Below are 26,204 nucleotides of genomic sequence, written 5' to 3'. Positions count from 1 at the left end.
GCAGAGACGACAGAGGGACAGGTCTGTAAGGAAAGTCTCCAAGAAAAGGCAGCTAGAAAAACGAGAAGGTAAAAAGAGAAAGGGCGTGGCTGAGCTGAGGCAATTTCAGTGTTGTCTCAGCAAGAGCGGGGCTTAACTGTGGTTTTCTCCCGTAAGAAATCCGCTGGATCTTGAGTCGGCTCCCACCTCATTCACCAACCTTTATCTCTATCACCTTGTAGAGAGAGGGTGCGCTCTTGCCAACACAACACAACCCAACCCACCTCTGGCTCCTCACAGGCGCGACAGTGGCGCGCCTCCCGCCCACCTTCCTACCTGTGCTGCGCCTGCGCCTCCCGCGTGCGCTCTCAAGGTCAGCACCTCCCCCAGCCTCTAACCTAGCGCTCACGGAAGTGGCAATGAAGGACGTCCTGCGTAGCCTCACCTCTGCGTGGCGTGGGGTCGCCGACGTTCAGCAGAGGGGAGGGACTTCCTGTCCCGCTCAGGCTGAACTTCCGGCAGAGCCGGAAGATCTTTTCTCTGGCGGTGTCGAGTGGATCCCGGCTGTAGAGTGGTGAGGGTAGGTCCTGGACGGCCCCGGCGACTCCTGGGCGTCTGGTCCACGACCTGTCCTTGGCGCCATGGTGAGTCTTCCTGTGAGGGCTGGAATAACAACAGTCGGGAGGAAGGGGCCGGGAGGTCAGTCCTGTGAAGGGAGCCGGTCGGGTGCCCAGCTGAGGATGGAGCGGGCGGGAGCAATGGGGTGAGCGGTAGGACAGGACCTACCACCTGCCCCGGGGCGCCGGGGCCCTAGAGGAAGCGGCATCTGTCCTGCCCAACCGCGAGATCTGTTCAGGAGTACGGAATAGGTAGTCAGAATGTTCATGGCCCATTTACTGCGTATGGCCGTGGGCCAGGTGGTCCCAGAGTTGACCTTGCCTGGTTGATGATCTCCTCCCTTTACTCTCAGCTGTAGGGCAGTGGCAAAGAAGTTCAGATCTTATAAATGCCTATAGCCTTTCCAGGTGGACACAGTACATTCCCTTCTTGTAAAGGATTAGCACCTGTCACTTAGAGAAAGGGCAAAGTAAAGAAACGGCAAAGTCAGTTTGTCTTTCAAACTCAGCCCTTGTGGAGTTGGAAAAGGTGTCAAATAAAAAATCTGGACTTAATTAGCAGGGTCTGTATTCGAAAGGAATAGCAAGGGCGTGGACGAGGGAACTATTGGAGTAGGGAGAGTGCCCTGACCATAAGATCTGCTAGAGTCTCAAAGATTAGGAAAAAGAGCTTCTCTTTTATGGGCAGGAGGAAACAAGGCTAGAAAGAACTAGGTGTGGGGAAGGGAGATGACAGGGTAGTACGATTGGACTGTAAATCAGAGAAAGTTTTACCCCCACGCAAACCTGTTCTGAGGAAAAACTGTTGGGGGGTTATATCCTGTTTCAGACTGAGTGTGGGCCAAAGTTCAGGAACCTAGGGGAAGAGATCTTGGAATTTGGGTAATATTTTGTTCCGGTTGCTCTATGGGGACAAGCAGTTCAACTAGTCAGTTTTGAAGCAAAGAATGGGAATTTGCAGGTGCTATGTCTGCCCTTGTTATAGGTAAACAAGGTGGGTGGGTAATTCCTGAGTCTTGCTCACCTAAGTCCTATGGGGACTGTTAGTTCTTTGCAGTAAGCCATTTCCAGATCACAGAAGGGTGGCAATGGGAGGATTTCTTAACCTTTGCTGTTTCCCAATATCACAGGGGTTTGGTAATGTTCAAAATTGTCAGTTACTTGACTATATAAAAGATTTCAAATCCTCATCTGAAGACATTCTGTCTTGGAATTTGGAGTTTGCCATATTTTTTCAGGATCAAATGTTGACATTGTTCAGCTGCTGTGTATGGTGATTGACTTTTGAATGATTTATAGAAACTTAACTGACTGTGAAACAAAAGAATTTCAAAATAATGTGGTTCCTGGTGCTCTCTACCAGCTAACCTCTGACTCTTTCGGGCACCGGTGTGTGTGTGTGTGTGTGTGTGTGTGTGTGTGTGTTTTTCAGACTTTTTTTCAGAATTTTCAGAAAGTTTCTGATTAAGTAAAATCAGACTCTTTCGGGCACCGGTGTGTGTGTGTGTGTGTGTGTGTGTGTGTGTGTGTGTGTGTGTGTGTGTTTCTTTAAACCTCAGTGAATGGTACAATTTGTAATCATTAACAGTTTTTTTTTCCTCCTTTTGTATCAATGAAATTAGACAAAGATAAGGAACAGTAGAACTGGAAGGCACCAAAGATAATAACTACGGTAACCACCTTCCCCCCTCCCCCCACCCCAATTTAATAGAGGGAAAGATCTGACGTCTAGAAATAGGCAGTGATTTACCTAAAGTAGTGATAGTTTGGCACAGTCTGGACTATAACCCAAATCTCCAGTTCTTAAATTTCAGCTTAGTATTTGATATCTTGGTCTGAAAAGTTGAAGATAGGGTGTAATTAAAAACTTTAAATTTACAATTGTCACAAAGAAGCTGAATGTGAACTTGTCAGTATTCTGTAGTAATAGAAGTAGAACCTCTCTCCCCCTGCCAGCTCAAAAAAAGGTAGTTTTGTTTTAAGCTAAGGTAAACTCATGATGTTTATCAAAATGCCACTTAAGAGAATGTCACCTGGAGAATGTCACCAGGAGCCAGATAGTTTACTCTCCATTTTGTTATTGCTTATAGTTCTGAGTTAATTACTAAGCTTGCAGCTTTACCTTCCCCAACTATGAACTTGCATAATGTCTGTATATGCAAGTGTGGTCATTGCCTGGAATCCTTCAAAGGAAAGGGTTTAGCTATTATATGAAGTGAACAAGGGTTGAATTTGTTTAGGATTCAGCTTAGTTGAATTGAGGTCTTGTGCACTGCTTGGTCCTAATGATATAATGAAAAGGGCACAGAAGTCAGGAAACCCAGATTCTGCCCATTATTATATGAATTGGGCAAAATCACTCAACATAGATAAGAATTCCAATTTCCTTCTAGATAAGAGAAGTGGAACTTGATAGGAATTAAAACACCTTTTAACTCTAATATTTATGATTTTGTGACTTCACCCAGGACTTTTTTTCAGAATTTTCAGAAAGTTTCTGATTAAGTAAAATTTAGTCTGATTTCCACTGTCCTGTCCCCCCATCCTCAAGTTTGATTTTCTTTTTTTTAAATCATTCACCTTTTCATTTTTTAATATATCAGGTTGGTAATACTTGGAATCTTTGTCAATATGTTTGGTCAAGTAATTTACTACTGTTTTAAATACAATTATGGAATGGAAAGCAAAGTCTTTTTTATTTTACACCTTGATTTTATTTTTGTTTTAGTCGATATAAACTCATGATCCAGACCAAGAATACTGAGTATTCACTCTTAATTTTTTTGCTTTCATGTTGTGAGAATGGATAGTCCATAGAAAATTTACTAAAGGAATAAAGCTATTATCTTTTTGAAAGTTATAGACCAACTTTAATCAAATAGATCTTTACACCATTTAGGCTGATTTGTGGGAGAAAAGTAGATTAGAGCTAAGTCCTGGAATTGTAGGAATAGCATGGCTTATTTTATCTATGTAACATCCTCTAGTAACTTTTACTGTGGGATTGTGCTGTGGTGTGTTAGTTGTGAAAAAAAGGTTGTGAACCTCTGCCTTAATCAGAGTTAATGAGAAAGTTTTCTTTTTGGGGAATGGGGAGGGCTGTTGGGAAGAGATAATGTGGTATAAGTTACAAGAGAAATACATGTAATGTGTTCAAAGAGTAGTACAGAGAAAAGAAATTAATTCTAATGGGGGGGAGTCATGTAATAGGTGACTTCAACTGAGTTTTGAAAAGTGTATTAGGACACTAGTTCTCAACTTAAGTTCACATAGGATTCACCTGTGATCCTTGATAAAAATGCTTATCTGGTCTCCATTATTGGGGGGGTGGAGTCTGAGAATTTAATTTTTAATGAGTTTTACAGTTAAGACTGAAACTCGTGGTCCTTAAACTCTAATGCAGACATTAGAAACTTTGATGGAGATATTAAGGTTTTTGTGCTGAGTGATAATCAGATGTGTGGTTTGTTGATGTGGTGGATTACTTTAATTGATTTTTGAGTGTTGAACTAGCCTCAAATACCTGGAATAAATTCCAGTTTGTTGTGGTGTATAATTCTTATACACTATTGAATTTGATTTGCTGGTATTTTGTTTAGGCTTTTTGCATGTATGTTCATGACATAGTTTTTGTTTTTCTTGTCTGTAGTTTTTGTTTTTCTTGTAGTTTTTGTTTTTCTTGTAATGCCTTTGCCTGGTTTTGGTAGTAGGGTAATGCTGTCCTCATAGAATGAGTTAGGAAGTATTCCCTCTGCTTCTGTCCTCTGAAAGAGATTGTAGAGACTTGGTATAATTTCTTCCTTAAATGTTTGGTAGAATTCACCAGTCCACCCTACTGGGCCTGGTGCTTTTTGTTTTGGAAGGTTATTAATTATTGGCTCAATTTCTTTAGTAGATATAGGCCTGTTCAGATTGTCTATTTCTTGTGTCAGTTTTGGCAAATTGTATTTTTCAGAAATTGGTTAATTTCATCCAGGTTATAAAATCTGTGGGCATAAACTTGTTCATAGTGCTTCTTTATTATCCTTTTAATGTCCATGGATCTGTAGTGTTATCTCCTCTGTCATTTCTGATATTAGTAATTTGTGTCCTCTCTTTTTTTCTTACTTGGCTTGTCTAGAGGCTTATTGATTTTATTGATCTTTTCAAAGAACCAGCTTTTGGTTTTATTGATTTTTCTCTGTTGGTTTCCTCTTTTCAATTTCATTAAAAATAATTCACATTATTTCTTTGCTTTTGCTTACTTTGGATTTAGTTTGCTCTTTTTCTTGTTTTGTAAGGTGGAGCCTTAGGTGGTTGATTTAAGATCTCTTCTAATATATGCATTCAATGCTGTAAATTTCCCTCTAATCACTGCTTTTGCTGTATCCCATAAAATTTGATTAGTTGTGTTTTCATTTTCATTTAGTTCATAGAAATTAATGTTTTTAATTTCTCTTGAGATTTCCTCTCTGACCCCTGTGTTATTTAGTCTCCATGTATTTTGGGATATTCCAATTATTTTCTGTTACTGATTTCTAGTTTAATCCCATTGTGATCTGAGGGCAGACAATGTATGTTTTCTATCCTTTTAATTTGTTAAATGTTTTATGGCCCAGAATGTGCAGTTTGAAGGATGGATTCTGGTCAGGTTTCATCAGTTTGCCACATAGTGGTGGAGATTTGGGCCTCTTCTCAGTTCTCTGACTTTTCTTCCACTTCTTTACTAATTCTTTCCAAAAGAGGCTTAGTTCAAATAATCGTAGAGACTGTTCTCTTGGTTAGCATTTGGTTGATTCAAGGTTGATTCTTTTTTTTTTTTTTTGTGGTACGCAGGCCTCTCACTGTTGTGGCCTCTCCCGTTGCGGAGCACAGGCTCCGGACGCACAGGCTCAGCGGCCATGGTTCATGGGCCCAGCCGCTCCGTGGCATACGGGATCTTCCCGGACCAGGGCACGAACCCGCGTCCTCTGCATCAGCAGGCAGACTCTCAACTACTGTGCCACCAGGGAAGCCCCAAGGTTGATTCTTAAGACTGGTTTATACTTTGGGCTGTGTCCACTTTTTAGATAATTAATTCGTTTGTTTGCTCTGGGATAGAAGCTTAAAGCAAATACAGTTGATTTTAGAAAATCAGAACATATTCTAAAGTGTTCATTTTTTAAGAGAGAATTTATTATTTTCTTACTATTGTGCCATGGTTTTCCCATGTTACTAAGTCAAGAATGAACACCAACTTGCCCCAAAGGAACTTTGAAGAAATAAACCCGTTTTGTACACTGCCCTCCTACTCTTTCTGTACCACCTACCCTTGAGTTACAGAAAAAAAAAATTTTTTTTAAAGTCCTGGTGAGATGAACATTCTCTTGTTTTTAACTGAAATGATTATGTCTTTTGTTTCACCAAACACTTAAAAATCATGCTCTTACTTCAAAAGTATTTGTTCAATCATTCATTCATTGTCTGTTAAGCAGTATCTGTATGTCATGTACTGTTCTTGGCAACAGAAATATAACTGTTTATGAAACAGAGACATTCTTGTCTTTATGGACCTTATGTTTTATTGAGAGAGTCTGACAATAATCAAATGAGACATAATATTTTTTAGTCACGGTAAATACAATAAGGAAAGGTAGAACAGAGTTAAGGAAATGATTGGGGTGGTTATTTTAGATAGGGCATTCAGGGAAAGCCACAATGAGGAGGTGACATTGAAATAGATTTGAGTTCATATATGTATTCAGCCTGTATACCTGGTATCTTTGAATATGTGTTTATGAACTGCACCCTAAAAAAGTGTTATAGTGTCAGGCACAAAGCTCATAGTTTCTTTAACTATAGTGGGAATCTTTCAATAAAGCCATGTATTATCATCTTTCTTTGCAGTGAACAGAAAAATAATAGAAATGTGTGTTTTAAAATCGTATATTAGTAGATGATATTATATTTTACTGAATAGATTACATTTTTTATGCCACATATTTTTAGTCTTTTAAGTTATTACAGATCTTGGGAGAATATAACTTATTCACTCAAAGTATTCTGATTTTACATTGTATCTTTACTTACATTAAACAGACTTAGTAATTCTTTTGTTAAAGTAAATTAAATATCTTTTGTGTTTTGACCATAAACAAAGATTTAGGAAAACCTGAAATAATTTCACCTTTGATACTTTGATGTTGAAGCTCAGGATTTTAATATCTGACTATAGTGTTTTATTTATTTTTAAAAAATTGTAAGATGTTACAAAAACTGACTGCTCAAACATGCGTATCTTTAAAAATGACTTTGGGAAGAATACAATATATATATGGTATTGAAAGTCTGCTTGAACCAGAACTAGATGACCTCCATAGTTTGTTTCAGGGTTCTGTGATTCTGGATGTGTGATTTTGTGAATATTATTGATGTACTTTTAGTTAAATGTACATTGAGGGAACAAAGGAGGGAATATTCAATTTGTATGGAGTTTAAGAAGGATTTCACAAAGGACTAGGTCTTTAAGGGTAAGTGGAAATATGTCAGGTAGATAAGAAATTGAGTGTTACTTTTCCTCAATAGCAAGAATAGCTGCATTTATTTAAAGTTAATATTTACTACTCTACTTATATAAACTTAACTAAATACTTATAAAGTTATTCAGTCTTGGGTTTTTTTTTTTAACTTCCTACTATTTTGTTTTTTAATCTCCGTATTTTACCTCCTTTTTTTTTTTTAACCTCTGTTTTACAGATGTAGAAATGGAGGCACAGCGACATTAGAGTAATTCATCCAAAATCACATCTATTGGTGGTGGAATTTGACTTCTAAATCAGGCTGTTTGGCCACTGTACTGTTGTGCCAATCTTATTGTTTATCTTTGATAAGTTTTAACTTATGAAAGGATTGAATTTCAAAAACATTTTCCTATAGAAGTAATATTATAATTAGTGATTATATTTCTAGAAAATCCTTCCCAACTTAGTTACTACCTAGTATCACATCTCATGGTATTAGAGAAATTAATTATTACTGTCATGTGTAGCGCTAATGATTGGCATTTCTAACTCAGATGCTAAATACATCTGACACTGCTGCAGTAAGTCACAATAAGGATTCTGTCATATTCCTTTTACCTTAACTGGCACTCCTTCACGCCAAAGCATTAATTTCCCTTAGGCCTGGGGTTGAACTAGTAACACTGATGAAGTGTGGAGCAATTAGAGAACTGGGGATGAGGACCTGTGGTGAATTGGAATTTCTTATCAGCTTAAGCATGTAGTGTGTCACATTTGTTCCAAGCCTGTCTCACAGCCCATTTCTTTTCCTGAGGGCTCTCAGGATTGGCTTGCTCCTTTTCTTTTCACTTGGATTACCTATTGCTTGCAACTAGAACTTTGTTCCCTCCCTGAGTTGCAAAGAAGAATGTGGTCTTGTAGGGTATTTTGCCTTCCCTCCCAGACATTCAGCACACTCAAAAGTTTTTACTGCTAGAAGAATTTGTAAAAGTTATCTCCCCATGTAACTTCTGAGAGACCGTGAACTAATTATCTATCTATCTAGCTAGATATTTATTATAAAGATCCTTTAGGGAAAAAAATAGAAGTGCTAGATGATAATGATGAATCTTTGCAATAAATTCTTGGAAGTAGGTTTGGATTGTGAAGAAGAGATGAGATGGAAATACTAAGGGACATTGGTTAGAGAAAGGGAGACTTTTCTCCAACAGTAGAAATTACTTAGGAAGTAGGAACTTCAACAAGCTCCATATTATAAATATATGATAGTAGACTGCCATCAGTTAATGTCACAAATAAGGCACTGCTAAGGCTATGGCCATTTTTCTTTTTTTTCTTTTTTTTTTTTTTTTTTTTTTTTTTTTGCGGTACGCGGGCCTCTCACCGCTGCGGCCTCTCCCGTTGCGGAGCACAGGCCCCGGACGCGCAGGCCCAGCAGCCATGGCTCACGGACCCAGCCGCTCCGCGGCATGTGGGATCTTCCCGGACTGGGGCATGAACCCGTGTCCCCCGCATCGGCAGGCGGACTCTCAACCACTGCGCCACCAGGGAAGCCGCTTTGCACTCTATTTCTTGTTGGTCTCCCACTTTGCCTTATCAATTTATATCATAAGAAAAATATCTAACGTTTTTTTCAGAGGTTAATCAAATTCTGAAAAACGGCTTTCTATCATCATCTTCAGCAGAAAATGTGGAGCTGCTATTACTGAATATAGTTATGTCAAATTCATGCATTCTACTAAGTTGTAGGTCTAATTAAGATATTTAGGGTGAACCAAGGCATTTTATTGAAGGTTTGTGGTTTTGGGCCTTAGTTTTAAAGTACATTAAATTTCTTATTCTGAATTTGGAAACAATAAAAATTTCTGCTTGTACTTTTTACTCTAAAGAAATTAAATTTTGTGGTGCAAAACATCGATGTTGGCAAACCAGACTAATTCTGTAAACATTTAAATTTGAAAACCATGTCATTTGAGTTCAAATCATAGTTGTTGGTAATTGTGTTTTCCAATTCCCTTTCTGTCAATTTACCTTCTATATATTATGTGTATATAATTCTATTTGTAGTAACAATTTGAACCATATGAAATTGCTGTTTTGTAGGTCAAAACAAATATCTGATTTCATATGGTTCAATCAATATGTCTGTTAAATATCAATAGACTTTATTCATATTCTTTAACTGCTTTCCTACCAAAACCTTTTATTTTCATTTCATTTGTTTAGCAAAGGCCTCCTTATTTTCAGGTCTGTTTACTGTGTCTGTAAGGGCTGGAGCTATGATATAAAACCAGATAAAGGCCATTGATAGCCTGTATAATGAACCGTGGGATTCTAGGGATGGTCTGTGGGGAGGAATTCTCCCTGCCTATTCATGATTGTTGTATGCTTTTATCTGCTTTGGCATTATGTGGAAGAATTTCTCTTCTGGGTGAAATTTAGATAGCCCTCAATTCTATTAAAGAACTTACTGGAAGTAATTGTTTTTAAAAATGCAGCTTGGGTTTGTCAGTCATCTACATGTATAATAAGTTCATCAGACCTTTCTTAAGTTTCTGGACATCCTCTCAGTCACATTGCCAAGATCTTGACCTGGATGTGGTTATTTTTCAGGATCTCTCAAACTTTGTCCACTTTGGTCATTTCTTTGGCTCTCTTGACCAGCTACTTAATTATCCTGCAGATTTAACCTTTAACTCCACATCTTTCATTTCTCTGATGTTGTACCTGAGCTACTGAGTCATGCAGACTTGTAGTTGCTTGGCAATTATTCATTCAATTCTTCCGTTAACTTTTATGTCAAAATTCTCACGACTTGCTGCCCCTCCCCTCTTTTGGTTTACAGATCAACTCCCCACCCCATCATGGTTTTTAGGGAATGATCTGAGGACTTTGAAATGATATGTAATGAGTTTTCCAAAATGACTATATCCAGTGGAAAGCAGGGCATCAAAAGTCTTGACGTCGTTTTTCCTTATCCCACCCCAGCCAAGTTATGTAACCTTTGAAGACCTCAGTTTTTCAATTTAATACGTCTCTATACCTTTTGTGCTTCTGTTCAGTAGAACAAGGTCTCGTAAAGTTTTACTTTCAACTTAGGCCTTCAGTCTCATCTATTTCTGATTCATAAGCAATACCCACAGTTAACTCCTTTTTAGAGTATTTAGCAGCCCCCTTATATTGGTTCCTTCCCTTTTGCCTTAAGTATGTATATTTTCCCCCTTACAAATGTATATTTTTATATGTGAACCTTTTTAGTAACTGTCATATTTCCCTCTTACTGCTTAATTTTTCCAAGGAATAATTATGGCCATTATTCTCATTTTATCTTTACATAATCACTTAAGTTTAATCTTTACCTATTGATACTTTTCTTGCAGAGATAATTATTAACCTCATGCCTAATTCCTTTTTTTTCCTCTAAAAAAATGTTCTTAATTTTGCTCTTGTTTTTGAAGCTGTTTTAGTTTAGGCTTTTATGGTGTTGGTTGGACTATTTCAGCAGATATCTAATCTAGCTCTTTGCTTCCAATTACTTTTACCCTCCCTCCACTTGATTTTTCCACTGTAGTGGCAGAGTTATCCTTCCAAAATATATTTGGTTTAGTTACTTCCAGGCTTAGGATCCTTGACTTATTTCTGAGTACCTGCAGAAGAGTCCATTTTGGGCAACCCATACCAAAATCTAGCTGTGTGGAACTGCTCATTATTTCAGCTCATGCCATTTACATTCTTGGTACAAATAGGTGTATCTGTCTAAAATTGTATTCTTTTCCTGTCTGACATTGGGATACTACTTTAACCTTGTGACATTGGTTTAGATGTCACCTCTGTGAACAAGTCTTTCCCAGTTCTCTAATGTAGATTTAATCACTCCCTTTCTTGGAATGCTCCCATGACACTGGGCACTGACCTCTACCATACCACTTATCACATGTTATTTGTAGGTGGCATGAGGGGTGGTTAACATTTTAAGAGTTTGATAAAATCAACACGTGATGGAAGAAATAAGTTGTCCTCTCACCTTGATCTTAGATGTGGATTGTTTGCAAGACCTAAGGTAGACTAGATTGTAGCCAAATCAATGGTATTTGCATGTCAAAAGATAGAGAAAATTTTAGATAGGTTTTCGCCTAAAGAAATAGGATTGGAAAGTAGTTTTGTCGTTTGAAAGTCTAGAAAAGCAGTTTGAATAGCCAGAATTGGACATACTTATCCAGAACTATTTAGTGTTGGAGTATTTTATACTCTAGAGGGCTGTTTTGTGTATTTCTTCAGACTTCTTTGCTACGTGAACGAAATATCCCTCAATGATGCCTTTTGCTCTGAATCACTACGTTCCAAGCAGCCTGTTTATAATTTGACTTCCAGTGTATCATTAAGACAGTAATGGTGTGGAGTACTTAGTGAACTTGAGCATCTGATTCACTTGATAGCTTATGTTTCACTGTATATTAGTTGTTAGAACTCTTACAAATCTGATTATTGACAGTCTGCCTGATGTAGAATTGGTTGTACCAGAGAAACATGTTCTGTGTGTGTTCTGAATGGCTGAGGATACAGCCAAGGTGGGAGGCCTGTGGTAGGGTTGTTAGTCCACTTCCTTGAGTTCCCTTCAGCCTACAACTTTTCTGTCAGTGGCTTTAGGATTCTGCCAGTCACTGAAACTAAAACATCCTGAAATAACCTTTGAGACATTCCTGTTTTATTCTATAGTTGTTTTCCTTTGTGGTCAGTCACACTCAAAAGTCTGATTGGTTTTCTACTGACCAAGTTTTAGTTTTGTTCTTTCCTTCCTAGTTTCAACTGTTTCTACCTTAGTCTTAGGTTTTCTCTTTAATTGCTCAATATATTGCTGTGTCTAATTTTCATTATATGTTACTTGGATTATTTTATTCTCCTACCCCTGACTGTTTAAAAAGCCTTCCAAGGTGATCTTTATAGATGCCTCAGCTCGATGCCTCCTCTTGGTTTTAAAGACTCTTAACAATCTGAAATTCTGTCTTCATCTGATTTCTCACAATTCTTTGTCATATATTAAAGTCTGCTTTGGTTAAGTTAAGCTTTTTGCTATCCCATGGTTACTCTGTTCACATTTGTCATTTAGCCTGGAAGTCCCTTCCTTGATTTCAGTTTACTCATCCACTCTATGAAACTTCTGTATTCAATTTTTTGAATTTTTGTAACTGTTGTTCATAGTGCTATGCAGTTTTGTGCTCCAACATTGTCTTAATAATATTTGTTGTTACCTAATATGATAATCTTGGATTTTAAGTTCTGTTAAGACAGATTGTTTTGTAGTAGTGTCATTCATTCTTTCAACCCTACTATGTACGTTGAATTATTCTAAATGTCATTGCTCTGAGTATTTGGGTTATAATAGTCAGTGAAACACAGAAGTCCTTTGCCAAGTTTCTAATAATAGCCAGTAAGATATTGGATGTATGTTAGGCAGACAGCCTATATTTGTTAATTAAATTTTTGTTTGCTTTTCTCATTTATAGATATAAATAAATAATTTCTGTAGTGACATAATTTGAACTTATAGATTTTTAACATTGTTTGGCCAAGACCCTAACTCATTTGTCACTATAATATATAGTGATTCTATATAGTTCTTATCACCAATGTAAGAGAGGCTGCACCTCTCCCTCCTGTAGTACTGCTGCTACCTTTAGTGCAGTTCCTCCTTTCATACCTGGGCAGTTGTCTTAGTGCTGCTTGGGTTATCCCTCATCCAGTCTTTACATGCTATCCAGAGCAACTTTTCTTAAATACTGATCTGGTCATATTACTTTTCATGGGTTTCCTTATTGTTTCCAGGCTAAATTCTAAACCTGTAAGTTTTGCGCTTTAGTATCTGGTTTTGGGCTACTGTCATCCTATGGGAAGCAGATATCACTGATGGTTCATCAAGCTGATTCCACTGAGTCTTGACTCATGCTATACTTTCCACAATCCCCTTTCACAGCTTTTTGCCCTCAGTACTCTCTCTCTCTCTTCTCTCTTGCTGTATTCTCATAGAATCCTCTACCTGTTGTCTCATAACTTTGTATTGTAAGGGTCCATTTACTCTGTTAGTGGACTGGTTGCTCATTTATGTCAGGGACTGTACTGTTTCTCCCTATTGTGTGCAGGTGGTTCAGTGCCTGAAGTGTGTTACTTGATAAATGTTCACTGAATGCACTGAAATGACTTAGTGCATTCGGTTGGAAATTAGGGATCTGGGTTCTGGATAAGTCTGTGACCGAGTAGTTCTGTGGTCTTCGCTGTTTGGACCCTGACTTCTTCATTTGTAAATTGTACAGAGATGGTTTGCTTAACTGCTCAGTGTGTGAATTCTAGGTTTTATGTGAATCTAGATTGAAATAACAAAGTTCGCCCCTTCTTTATAGTATAAATCATTTGAGCATCTCTAAGAAGTCTGTTTCAACATGTCTAGCTATCACTAAAATATGTAAAAAGTTAAGAAACCGAAAATAGCAACGTCATTGGGTAACAGCCTCTTTCTTTTTTTTCCCTTCTTACTTATTCAAGGGGGGTGATAATTAAAACCCTTTGGGTGGTGTGAGTCCCAAGTATGTATGCTGATTTGCCTTCTGATGCTAAACAATGTATACTTTGTTTCAGTCTGTTGTTAGCAGCAGAGCTAGTTTAATGAAACAAAACAAAATGTCAACTCCGCTGAGGTTGACATAATATTGTTCCAAGTTTGAATTTTAAAATTGCTGATCCCTGGTCGGGGAGCTAAGATCCCACGTCTTGCGGCCAAAAAACCAAAACATAAAACAGAAGCAATATTGTAACAAATTCAATAAAGACTTTAAAAATGGTCCACATCAAAAAAAAATCTTAAAAAAAAATTGCAAGATGTTTGTTTTTAAGTTTGGGGAGTTTTATTGTCAAGCAAGGTAAAATACTGCTGTTTGATATATTTTATTTCTTGGAGAATTGTTTAATTTTCCTTGGTAAGAATTTTTTTAACCTACCCAGAAACGATTACTAACAAAAATTGAAATGATCATTCTTCTGTAGACTAAAGGCAAACAACTTTTTCTTGCTCTTTATGGCCTCAGGTTAATAGATGTGGAAAGGTTGAAACCTAAGTTGCCCCAGTGTTTCACCCTTCTTGGGTGCTTATGAGCTATTTCATAATTGACTTTCCCCAGTTCCAGTTATCAAGAGAATTGGGGCCTAGGGGCAATAAATCCAGACAGAAACCATCTCTTTGGTCAAGTTATTGTTTTGAGGCCCTAATAAAACCATTAAGGCCACTTGGGTCAATGACCCATATGGTTGTGTGTTTGAGAGTTCAGCCATGATGAACTTTATCGTTTCAGCGCATATCTACCCAGTTTAATAGTTTTTTCTTATGAAATTTGTTTGTTTATGCTTAAATTTACTTAAGCATTATCTTTTTTTTTTTCTTGCGGTACACGGGCCTCTCACTGTTGTGGCCTCTCCCGTTGCGGAGCACAGGCTCCGGACGTGCAGACTCAGCAGCCATGGCTCACGGGCCCAGCCGCTCCGCGGCATGTGGGATCTTCCCGGACCAGGGCACGAACCTGTGTCCCCTGCATCGGCAGGCGGACACTCAACCACTGCGCCACCAGGGAAGCCCCTAAGCATTATCTTTTAATTAAAAATAATGAAAAATATTCAGGAAATTTGGTTTTTAAACATTTCAAAAATTCTGTTTTGTATAAACTTAGACATACATAGACATTTAAATTGGTCAGTGAAGGCAGGTTATTTAAATGGCTTGTTTTTAAATTTCAAATGATTGTGTCTCTTAGTTAATGAATTGAGTTTTTAATATGTTAATCCCTAGCATGAACACTGTAATTGTCAATTGTATAGTAATGTCTCAAAAGTTGATCTAAGTTTAGTATTAATAATATATTAAATTGATAACATATAATTCTATAAAATGGTTGCCATTTTGAAAATATATTCCAAGGACTCTTTTCTAAATATGTATGAAAAGGAATAACTTTGGGGACATATATTCCATATAATTTAAAAATTACTTCTCCAAAAAATTAGGTAGATTCTTGTATTGGGAAAAAAGCAACATATTTTCTTTCAGTACCACATATATAGTCACCTAACAGCTGATTCATTCTTAGAAAGATTTATTGACTTCTATTAGAAAGTTGGAAAAATACTTCTATTATACAATATATTTAACCCAGTATATAGATGAGGTTTTGAGAAAGTATTTTCATTTAAAAAGATGGAAATGGCATAGTAAGGTAAATGAATGGAGTGAAGTTACACTTTTCCATTGAATGTTTTTTAGTCAAACATTAACTACAACATTGAGAATGAGTTTGCCTTTCTTGGGGTTGATCTCTTTAGTTCCTCCTTTGCCTCAATATACCATCAGTCTCTGAATACTTCAACAATATCCTTAGAATGCATTTTTCTTCTGAGTACCAGAGATAAACACAGTAATTTAAAGCGTCATCATTTCTGGTCTGGATCATTGCAGAAGCCTAGTTGCTATTCTTAATTCTAGTCAGTCCAATTTGCTGATTTTTGTTTGTTTTTGCCTTCACATGGTTTACATTCTTCAGTAGTGGGTTTATCAGCAGTTTATGCTTAGTGATTTGGAGTAAGAGGAGAGAGTTTGGCAAGATGCCTCTTTTTCCCAGTTCATCACAGTCCATCATATATATATATCTTCCAGATCAGTCTTTCTGAAATGCCATTTAATACCTGTAACATTTATTAGGTGTGACTAAGATACGATTTCTGCTATTAAGGAGTTTACACTTTAATAAATTGTTGTATATGTTTATGAGAGATTGTGCTAGATGACCTTGAAGATACTGTGATACTATCACATTTCTTTCAAGGCTAGATTGAGGTTCACTTTGTCCACAAAACTTTCCCTGGCTAAAAAATTATCTTTTGCTTTTAAGTCTATAATCTCAAATAGACTAACCTTCTGACCTACTTGCTAATGTATTTCTTGGCCTTGTTCTGCCTGAAAGAGTTCTTTGTAGCGGCATTCATTGTATGGAGATTGCAGAACTTCTATCACAATCTACATAGAAAATAGGATAGTAAATTCAAGTGATAGGAAATGTGAAAGAAAAAAGGTAAAAATGTAACCTTTGATGTTAGGTGAATGTAAAAGTGGTCTGAATCTTAACCCAATTGATAGAATTTAAGGCATTAAAATATCCACAGTGAAACCAGAGTTGAGGCAGGTTTAACAATTTTAAACAGTTGAGGCAGGCTTAACAGGTTTAAACAGTCCTGTTTAAGAGCCATTTTACTTTTTTAAAGAACAGTAAGTACATTTTTGTTCTCTTTTTAAATTAGGCATTTGTTCTTTTACTAATTGATTTGTATGAACTCTATATAATATCTAACAAGTGGATTATCCCTTTGTGATATGATTTACATATACCTTTTCCCAGTTAGTCTTTTGACATTGTTTATATTGTTTCTCTGTGAATAAATTTGATTTGATTTTTCTTAAAATCTCATATTGTTGGAGCAGTTTTAGGTTTGTAGCAGAACTGATCAGAAGGTATAGAGGGTTCCGTATCCCCTGTCCTGGCATGTGCGCAACCTCCCCCACTATCAACATCCCACATCATGATAGTGCATTTGTTACAGTGGTGTACAACCTATTGAACAGTTGATGAAACCTGATGTTTGCAAAATTTTTTTGTGTTCTTTTATCACTTAGGAGACATGTCATTTTTTATGGTATGATTCCATTTATTTTGTTTTTTAAATTTATTTTTTATAGAAGTAACATTGGTTATTTTTTGCAAAGTCTCTTGTATTTTTGAAATTAAAAAAAATTATCCCATAATAGTAGTGATAATAATGACAATAGTACTAATTCATATTGACTGCTTACTCTGTAACAGGCACAATTACTAACCACAGCTTGATTAGTAGGTAGGTTGAATTATTAGCTTCATTTTATAGAAGAGGAAATAGAGGTACAGAATGTTTGAATAACCTGTCCAGAAGGCATGCAGCCAGTAGATGGCAGATTCTGTCCCAGGCAGTTTGGGTCCAGAGTCCATGCTCTTAAACCAGATAAACTATACTACTTTTTAAAAAACATTTTAACATTTTTTAAAATGCACTTGTTTGGCATTGAGGAAGGAATTCAACTTTATTTTTGGACTGCTTAGATAGAGGAAGAGCCAACAAAGAGGAGTATAAAGAAATGGTCATCTAGGTGGGAGTAAAGCAAGGGATTTGGTAGACCTTGTTGGGATTATGCTGAGATTTAAGATAAGGAAGGATAGTTTGGCAAGGTGAAGTGATTGTGATTGTAGGTGTTTTAATGGAATGGGCCGAAGCAGAAGTCAGATGGGAACTGTGTGGGCATATGAGAACATAGAAACAGTGAAAACAAGTCTTTTGCAAAGTGGCTACGTATTTGAAGAAGGGGAGGGCTGTAGAATAAGAGAAAATTATTGGTATTTTTTAGAAAGGTGAAAGGTGTTAAAATGCTGATAGGAAGGATTTAAATAGAGAAGAGATTAAGGAAGATACAGGAGGGAAGCTATTCATTGATTAAGTTTCCTGAAAATCAATGAGAGGATTTGCTCTGAAGCATATTTAGAGGGATTTGCTTTATACTGAAGATGCTCTGTTATGTCTAGAGGGTGTGGAAGAAGGGTGCAGATGCAAGTGATTGTGAGCTTGTCCATGGCAAGTGAGAGTTCTCATTTGATGCTGTTGTTTTTCTCTCTGTGAACTGGAAGATGTTCTCTACTGAGTAGAGAGTTAGAAGTTTGGTGGGGGGGATAAATTAGGAGTTAGGGATTAGCAGATACAAGTTACTATATATAAAATAGGTAAATAACAAGGTCCTATTGTATAGCACAGGGAACTATATTCAATATCTTGAAATAACCTATAATGGAAAAGAATATGAAAAAGAATATACGTGTGTATATATATGTATGTATGTATAACTGAATCACTTTGCTGTGATTGTAAATCAACTATACTTCAATAAAAAGAATTTTTAAAAAAAGTTTGAGGGAAGTTGGAGGTGTGAGGAGATGGGAGAAGGTTTGAATTAGGTATTACGGAGAACAAGAGAGGGATTGATGAGAGCAAACTACGGGCATTTTTGGACCTTGTTGAAGGTCCACCCACTGGAAGTTGGTGATGACAGTATTAATTAAAATTTTTTTTCTAGTGACTTTCAGGCCAGTTCTTCCATCACACTTACTATAGTTAATGCTCTTTAGTCATTCACTACCACCCTAGAATTTAAAAAAATGCACACTGCTTTTAGACCTAGCCAAGGTAGTGTTTTAAGTGTGTTGAATAGAGTAACTTTGGAGAAGGATGAAAAAAACAAAATCACCATTTTTCACTTCATTTTGGTACACTTAAGTAATAGAGAACGTTTCTTAGGAATAGATTTTGAATGTGTAGGCTACTTTAACTTGTAGAGGATTATGAGAGGGGATCATGTATTTTAAATTTAAACATGTGGTCTTGAATACCTAAATGGCAGAATAATATGTATTTTGGTAGTAAATCCATCTTTCTTAAAGTATAATTTTCAAAATGTATAGAAAGCTTTTCAGCAATGTCCTCAAATCTAAATTCGTTCATTGTTAAACTTGTTTGTTTGTTTCTTTACACAGGGTGTGATAGGTATACAGCTGGTTGTTACCATGGTGATGGCCAGTGTCATGCAGAAGATTATACCTCACTATTCTCTTGCTCGATGGCTACTCTGTAATGGCAGGTAAGGCAAGGATAGGCTGATTCTGACTGGCACTTTCAAATCTTTGTTTAGTTTACCAGGCTGATTAACTTCCTAGAAGTTCAGTGCTAATTCCAATTTTCTAAAAACATGAAAAAAGAAAATAATGAGGAAAATCTAGCTTCCTTATTTCTCTTACTTGAGATATTAGTAGTTTATCTGTTTAGTATCAAGGTAATTGGGTCATGGTCAAGAATTTAGTCCCTTCCTTCTCTATCCCTTTCTGTCCATGGCCACTGGAACTATCACATGACTTTTCTAGTTACCTTTAATAAAAGTTGGTCAACAAGAGGAAGAGACTATAAATCGAAGTGCTTAAATATTTTTACCATTGTTGGAAAAAGTGATTCAAAGCACATATCCTATTATTGGTGACTTACTTGAGAGTTTATTATGAGAATTAGGGGCCCTTTTTTTACTGAAAATAATTTTAAACTTTAATTTAGTAAGGAGGCGCTGAAGTTGTTTTGTAGGATTTTAATTTTGTTTACTGCACTTTAAGCTTACTACTGTCCCCTCCTTCTGCAGAGGAGGTAAGTTACCTTGCTGAAATTTGTACAATAAAAGAATAAAATCAAAAGTAAAGAAGTTAAATATAGGAGGTGTAGTGAGGCAAAAGCAGTAAAACTCTGCATACAGAAATACATGCCACAATCTTGTATAATTATGAAAGGTAAATTATAGATTTGGTACCATGACTATAGTTTTACTCCAATTATTTGTCTCTAATAAATAACCAAATTCTATTATTGATTTGTATATTAGTTTTCTTTTGTTTATTAGACCGTTTGAAGTTAGAAAGCAATGGATAGCTATTATCCTCGTAATGATTTCATATATTGCAAGACCAATAATAAGCAATTCTATCCATAAAGCTTAAATTTATTTTCTAGTTTCAAGTATATTCTTCTTCTCTAATGCTTTATACTTTTTCCATATCAGTGTTTAAATAGGAAAATATTATTTAGACTGCTTAAAAAGTTTTTTTGAATACTGATAGGCACACGTGTGTGGAATGTGTGAGAGAACAGCAGTTTAAAAATGTGTATTTTATTAGCAAAGTAAATAATGACTAAAGGTTTAGTAAAGTTAAATAAAAGCTTCATCAAAGCTATTTATAAGTGAAAAAAGTAAATCATCTGTGACTAGTTTTTAACTATGTACGTTTATGTCCTGTGCAATCTTGCTTCCTTTTTTTGCTTAGCAAAAACCCTTTTTCGTAGATCATGAAAGGGTGAACATCTGCTGGGCAAATACCATTAATTCTAAATAAAAGGAGTCTGAATTAATAAACTAAGTAAAATACATATTAAGGTAGCTTGTTTTCTACTAAGAATTGCACATTTCTAGATTTTGTTTATGATGAGTCTCCTGGGAGACTTCCAGGTCTCTTTCGGCTTTAAAGATCTTTGCAGTCATGTGCCTTTTTAGTCTATAGGCAACTTCTACTTTCTCACATAATCTGCATCGCATTTGTTTCTATAAAACTAAAACTTCAGAGCTTGAAAACTGATTCTCTTTGTTAATATTGGAACAATATATTTAAAATCTTTACTCATTTGACAAGTATGTGTCATAAGTATATATATTGCTAATTTTTTTTTTTTATATTGCTAATTTGAAGAGGTGCTCAACCTTCAAAAATAAACGTGAAGTTGATGTTTTTCGTGATCTTGATTTGCTTTTATAAATAGATTAACTTCAGTGGTAATTAATGCTGTCTCTAATTCCAAATCAGGTTCCAAGGATACCAATCAGGATTTTCTAGTAATAGTTACTCTTCTGCTGTAGTTAGTTTCATTTCCTTTCTGTTTTTGTTTGTTTTGCTCTGTGTTCTTAAGATCATCTATTTTTCTTTAATATTAATTCTGAAATTTTTAGGTCATGAAGCTATATTACTCAATGTTGTTGCCTAACTCTGTTGAATAACAATATTGATTTTATCATTTTGGGATAATTATTGTTTTGCCAACCTTTTGTGATATGAAATGATACTGTTTTAATACTAAGAAAATCTAAAATCTCTGCTAAATTGCTTATGTAAAAATATTATTGATCAGAAACGACAGTTTGCATTTTAAACCATATGATGTGGCTGAGTTGAAGGAGAAAGAACTGAGGGCCTTCTGAGATTTATCGGCTCTAAAATACTTGAAGAAATTTAAAGGGAGAGGCTTATGAGGACTTTTAAAATTATGAATAGTGTAGGATGGTTTGGGAGTGACTATATTGAATAGCTATTTAATAGAACTATTCAAGTGAATAGATGTGTAGATACCACGATAGGTTAATCATGGGTATGACAGAAGAAACTTCTTTTTAGTTTCAGTATCTGTCGACTTAATATTTATTCCACTAGTATATCTTCAAATTGTAAGTATTCATATTTTCCTTAAAAGTTATGGCTTCTCTTTTTATCATGTAAATTAGTTTCTGTCCATATCTCTCATCAGCCTCTGTCTCTTTTAGAATGGAAGGTGTGAAGTGGCACCTGTTTGACTTATGTTGACTTAATGAGTAAGCTTGCCAATTTCCTGAAGAAGTCAGTACCTTGAAGGAATTAGCAGTTTTTGCTTATAAGTTAACCTGCTGATTTTTTATGTTAAAAATTGACTAGTTTTCTAGCTCTTGTTAAATAGCATTTATATATTGTAATTAGTATTGTAGATACCTAGTTTTCAAAAAAATAATGCATAGTCTTTAGCCTGGTTTAATTCCATTAATATTACCTTTACAGTGTTATAGAACTTTGTACTGATAAAATTTTTATTTCTGTTATCTCATTTGGATCTCTACACTCTGAACTTGGAAGAAGGAGATGTATTAGGATATGTTATGACCTCAGAAATCTTGGTGTCTGAACTTAATAAAAGTTTCTCACTCAGTTCCTCAGACAGGAATCAGGGTCAAATGGGGGTACCTGAGAGGGGTCAGTCAGGCAGCTCTCTGTGTAGATCCTTCACAAAATGATGATTCAAGGATTCAGCTATCCTTCAGGCGGTTACTTAGGGATTCTAGGCTTCTTCTGTCTTGTGGCTCCTCTGTTCCTTCTGCTGCTTGGAGTCCTTCTATTAGATGCTATGCTGGTTGGCAAGTAGAGAGAGAGTGGGCTATGGATTTTTCAGGAGATTCTAGGGGCCAAGCTTAGAAGTAGATATATCATTTTTGCCCACATTACGTAGTCTGGAGCCCTATGACTGGTTCAGGCCAAAGTGCACAACAGGTTGGGAAATACACTTTTCATTGTACCTAGGAAGTAAAAGCAGGATTGGTAAGTGCCTAGTCCTTCTGTGCTGTAGGTGATATTGTCTCCACTTTTTTTTTTTTTTTTTTTTGCGGTACGCGGGCCTCTCACTGTTGTGGCCTCTCCCGTTGCAGAGTACAGGCTCCAGACGCGCAGGCTCAGCGGCCATGGCTCACGGGCCCAGCCGCTCCACGGCATGTGGGATCTTCCTGGACCGGGGAACAAACCCGTGTCCCCTGCATCGGCAGGCGGACTCTCAACCACTGTGCCACCAGGGAAGCCCATGTCTCCATTTTTACAGATGAGAAAATTTTAGCTTTACTCCTGTTTACATACTGAAAAATGAAACAGATCCAGGCCTTTTACCCTGGAAGTCTGATTCATAGTCTAGTAATTATTTGATTTATGGCTGCTCATCAAATTCCAGACCCTTGTCCTGGAACAGACATACTTGAACCAAGGTTTGAATTTGGTGGAGTTGAACTTTTCTACAACCACTGTGACTTCTGCTGGCAGTTTATAGAGTAATTTATTGAAGGTTTTCTTTTTTCTACCTTTTTTCCCTAGCTGTGCTTAGCCTTCTAGAAGATATCCTCAGGTTATAAGGAGTATATGGTTTCTCTTTACTTACTTACTCTTTACTTATTCTTCTGGCTTCTCTAGGATTACAGTCACCATTTATTCTAAGTTAAAAGGCACATCAGCATTTTTCTGATTACCAAAATCATGCTAAGTGTGAAGAAGAGTTTAAGAAATATCATGTTAAAATTATACCTCTCCTCACCATTTGAGATTAAATTTATTCCACATTACTAAATTATAATTATTTTGTATTGCATTCTTCCAGTTTTTTTAATAGACAAATGTTTTTCTTCTAGAAAATGTTATTAGTTCTCCTTGTTTTACATGCCTTTTTATATAACTATCAGACTGTTGAGGCATTCCTGCTTTAACGAGAATTTAAGTAGCAAAATTTTTCTTGCCATAACCCGTGAGCAAGTATTACTGACCTTGAAAAACTCAGGTGCGAAGAGTCTAGTGCTCTTAGGTTGCTCTACTCTCTCCTTCCTCCCCAAAGGAAAGAAAAATTGTGGAAAGTTGGTTTCTCTTTACCTTTACTGTGAATTGCTTTCCCTAACGCAAGGAGCATTCGTTCTAACCATTGCTCAGGTTGCCCAAAGACGTTAGTTCTTTATCATGTCCAGCATACCACTGATTTGTAGCCAAAGTATTCTCTACTTTCTAATGTAATTAAAGTTCATTTTTGTTTTGAAGTTTGCTTGGCCCCTTTTTCATGGAGAGGTAAGTGATAGGTTACATTCTTTGTACATTTGAATAGTGGGTTTTGCATGAGGAGTAGGATTTTGCTTTTTCTCCCTTATAGCTTCCTTGCTGAACCTGCTTTCCATTTTCCTGATTGTTCAGCTCAAACCTTATGCATTTTTCTCTACCCCTTTATTCCCCTAGGCTCTCACTTTGGTCAGCTACTTCCCTTCATATGTCCCTGACTCAAAATATATTACGGTTGGATTTATTCTGATTTTGTCTCATCCTATATTGGGTAAAGAAGGTGTGAAAACACCCTATTCAATTGCTCTTAACTCTTTTTGCCTGTTGCCTGATCCAAGAATTTGCAAATTCCCTTTGGTGAGAGAAACCTACTATTCAAATGCACAGTAGGTGGGACCTATGACCTAAGGGAAAGGTTTAAACCTTAAGCTACTGCCCTTAAGGAATGCCTGAGTCCTTGCTTTCCTCCCTTAGCTGTCTTAACTTCCAGCTCCAGAATGTCATGATATTCTAGTAAAGTTTCCAATAAATAACAAGAGAATGTATATGTATAATAAATGATATTTTAGTTACTTGTACTGAAAGGTTTTCTAGGTTTTAAGTGGTGTTTGTTTTCCCTTAGTTTTTTTTTTTTTCTCACTTCTAAATTATTATTTAGAGATTTAGAATGGAGACTAAAACTATGTTGTGGCCTATGTTGTGAAAGAGTTTTGTATGATTATTTATGTGTTAAAGTTTTTTTTAGCTTTCTCTCAATACTAAGCTTTTCCATATTTGTTCATGTTCAGATTTTCATTTTAAATTTCTGAAATTGTTACTTCTGAAAAATTTTTAAGTAGTTTGCTTGAAATGACATCGCTGCTTAAATTTTTTTTAAAGAATCTAGGTCAGTACATTCTGTATTTTCTGGTATATGTTTTTTCAGTGCTCTTGAACTGCCTTAGTAAGAAAGGTTGTAGCCTGATATTACTTTATGTAAGAGGTTTATGCAAGAAAATTATTGAAAAATTATTTCAGTGATTTAGTGGAGTATAACACCAAGTTGGCTTTGTTATCTGAGACACTGCTGACAGTCTGAATATAAGTGAAAATAGCCAAAGCATATGTCATAAAACACAATTTAACTTAAATGTAAGAGGTTCAGTTTCGTAGTGAGATTCTATTAATACTTACTGTTTTTAAATTTTTTTCTATTACTAACACAATACATGCCTATGATGTAGAAAAAGATGGTAAATTGATAAAAAGGAAAAATAAGAGGTAGCAAACTATATTACTCTCAGCTAAAGACAATCTCTGTGTAAATTTTGTTGTATTTCCGTCTAATTTTTTCTATTCATATTTTCCCCTCATGGATGTGATTATTTCATGTGTAATTTTACATCATGCTTCTTTTGCTTAACATAAAGCATTTTTCTCTAATTGTGGTTTTGTAACCATTATTTAGCATCGAATCTAAGGCTGATAAACTTTTATATCTGTCTTCTAAGCCCATATTTGAAAGGCCTAGTGCATCAGGGGCAAGCAGATTGCAAGTCATTTTGCTAAGGAAAAGACCAAAAATTGAGACCAGAACTTAAAGTATAGTAGATGGGAATCATATGATATGAAATCAAACTGTGTATGAAGCATTGACTGTTGAAGAAAATTGTGCAACTGTACCTTTAGGTTTTACTTTGAATCCATGTCCTTAGATGGCTACTACATGCTACCTGTCAGTCTTTGTGTGTTCCACTTCTCAGACAGCTTTTTCAACCCAAATCCTCTCTTCATTTATACATGCCTGCCTCAGCCTCACTCTAAGCTCTTGAAACTGGAGCCTGTCGCTCTCATCTTCATGCCATCAAACCCACAACCCTAGTTACACGTGCAGCCTCTCTTTGTTGTTTTTTTTAATGTTTATATATTTTAATTTTGGCCTATGGAGGAGGTATCCTGCTATCAAGACCTAACTCCAGCATTTGTGATCTATATCCCATTCCCTCTAACCTTCACCCTGACTTTTTTTCTTTGGCCCTTTCCTCTCTTCTTTGCCATTAATTGCTTCCTTTCTGTTGGATTATTCCTGTTAGCACACTTTTTTTTTTTTTAAGGTCTCCCATTAAAAATAATAGCAACAACAAATAAGAGTCACAACTCTGCCTCCCTTCCTTCTTAAAAAACAAAGCCCCTCCCATATCTATTCCTTAGTTTTGGGCCTATTTCCCTGTTTTCCATCAACGCTGAATTTGTTACATACTTGTCATGAACTCGATTTTCCCACTTCCTTATTAACTATTTAGCCTTCTAAATAGTTATTTCCCCCTTAGGTGACCTTATTCATGCCTGTGGATTTAAATACCACAATTATGTAATAGCCCCAGGTTATCTGTGAGCTCTTGATTCTAATATACAGTAGCCCTCTTGATATTTTCACTTCATGTCTCATAGGTACTTAAAAACTCAGCATGTTTAAATTCTTGATTTCTTCCTGCTCTACTCCATGTCAGAAAATGTGCCACCATCTTCCTCAAATCAGAAGTGTAAATATTATCCTTCATTCCATCCTTTCTTTCCATTCCTTACCTTACAAGAACTGTTGATTCTGAAATATATTTCCGTGCTATTCTTGCCTTGTTCTAATTCACAGAGCAGTAAAAGAAATCTTAAAATGTAAATCAAGTTATTTCTCTTGCTTTGAAACCATTATTTTAGCATAAAATCTACACTCCGTATGGACCCAAGAGGCTTTGCATGACCTGTTCCCTGTTATCTCTTCAGCCTCCCTCATGTGTTTCTCCTTGTACATGGTGCTACTGCCTCCTTGCCCTTTTGGTTTACTGCATTGT

At 36.3% G+C, this 26,204-nt stretch overlaps 1 protein-coding gene across 1 annotated transcript in view; it reads left to right on the top strand.

Annotated features, from left to right (window-relative positions):
• Window positions 1-537: 537 nt before the first annotated feature.
• The window catches only part of TMEM161B (transmembrane protein 161B), a 66,056-nt gene continuing 40,389 nt past the window's right edge, over window positions 538-26,204 (top strand). Inside the window, exons 1-2 of the mRNA XM_065874324.1 lie at window positions 538-623; window positions 18,721-18,824. Coding sequence (XP_065730396.1) covers window positions 621-623; window positions 18,721-18,824 — 107 coding nt within the window. The 5' untranslated portion in view covers window positions 538-620. The remainder of the gene's footprint in view (window positions 624-18,720; window positions 18,825-26,204) is intronic.

Source organism: Phocoena phocoena, chromosome 3, assembly GCF_963924675.1.
Source record: "Phocoena phocoena chromosome 3, mPhoPho1.1, whole genome shotgun sequence".
NCBI lineage: Eukaryota > Metazoa > Chordata > Mammalia > Artiodactyla > Phocoenidae > Phocoena > Phocoena phocoena.
The sequence above is the reverse complement of the archived record's forward strand: the minus strand, read 5'-3'. Positions and strand labels throughout refer to the sequence as shown.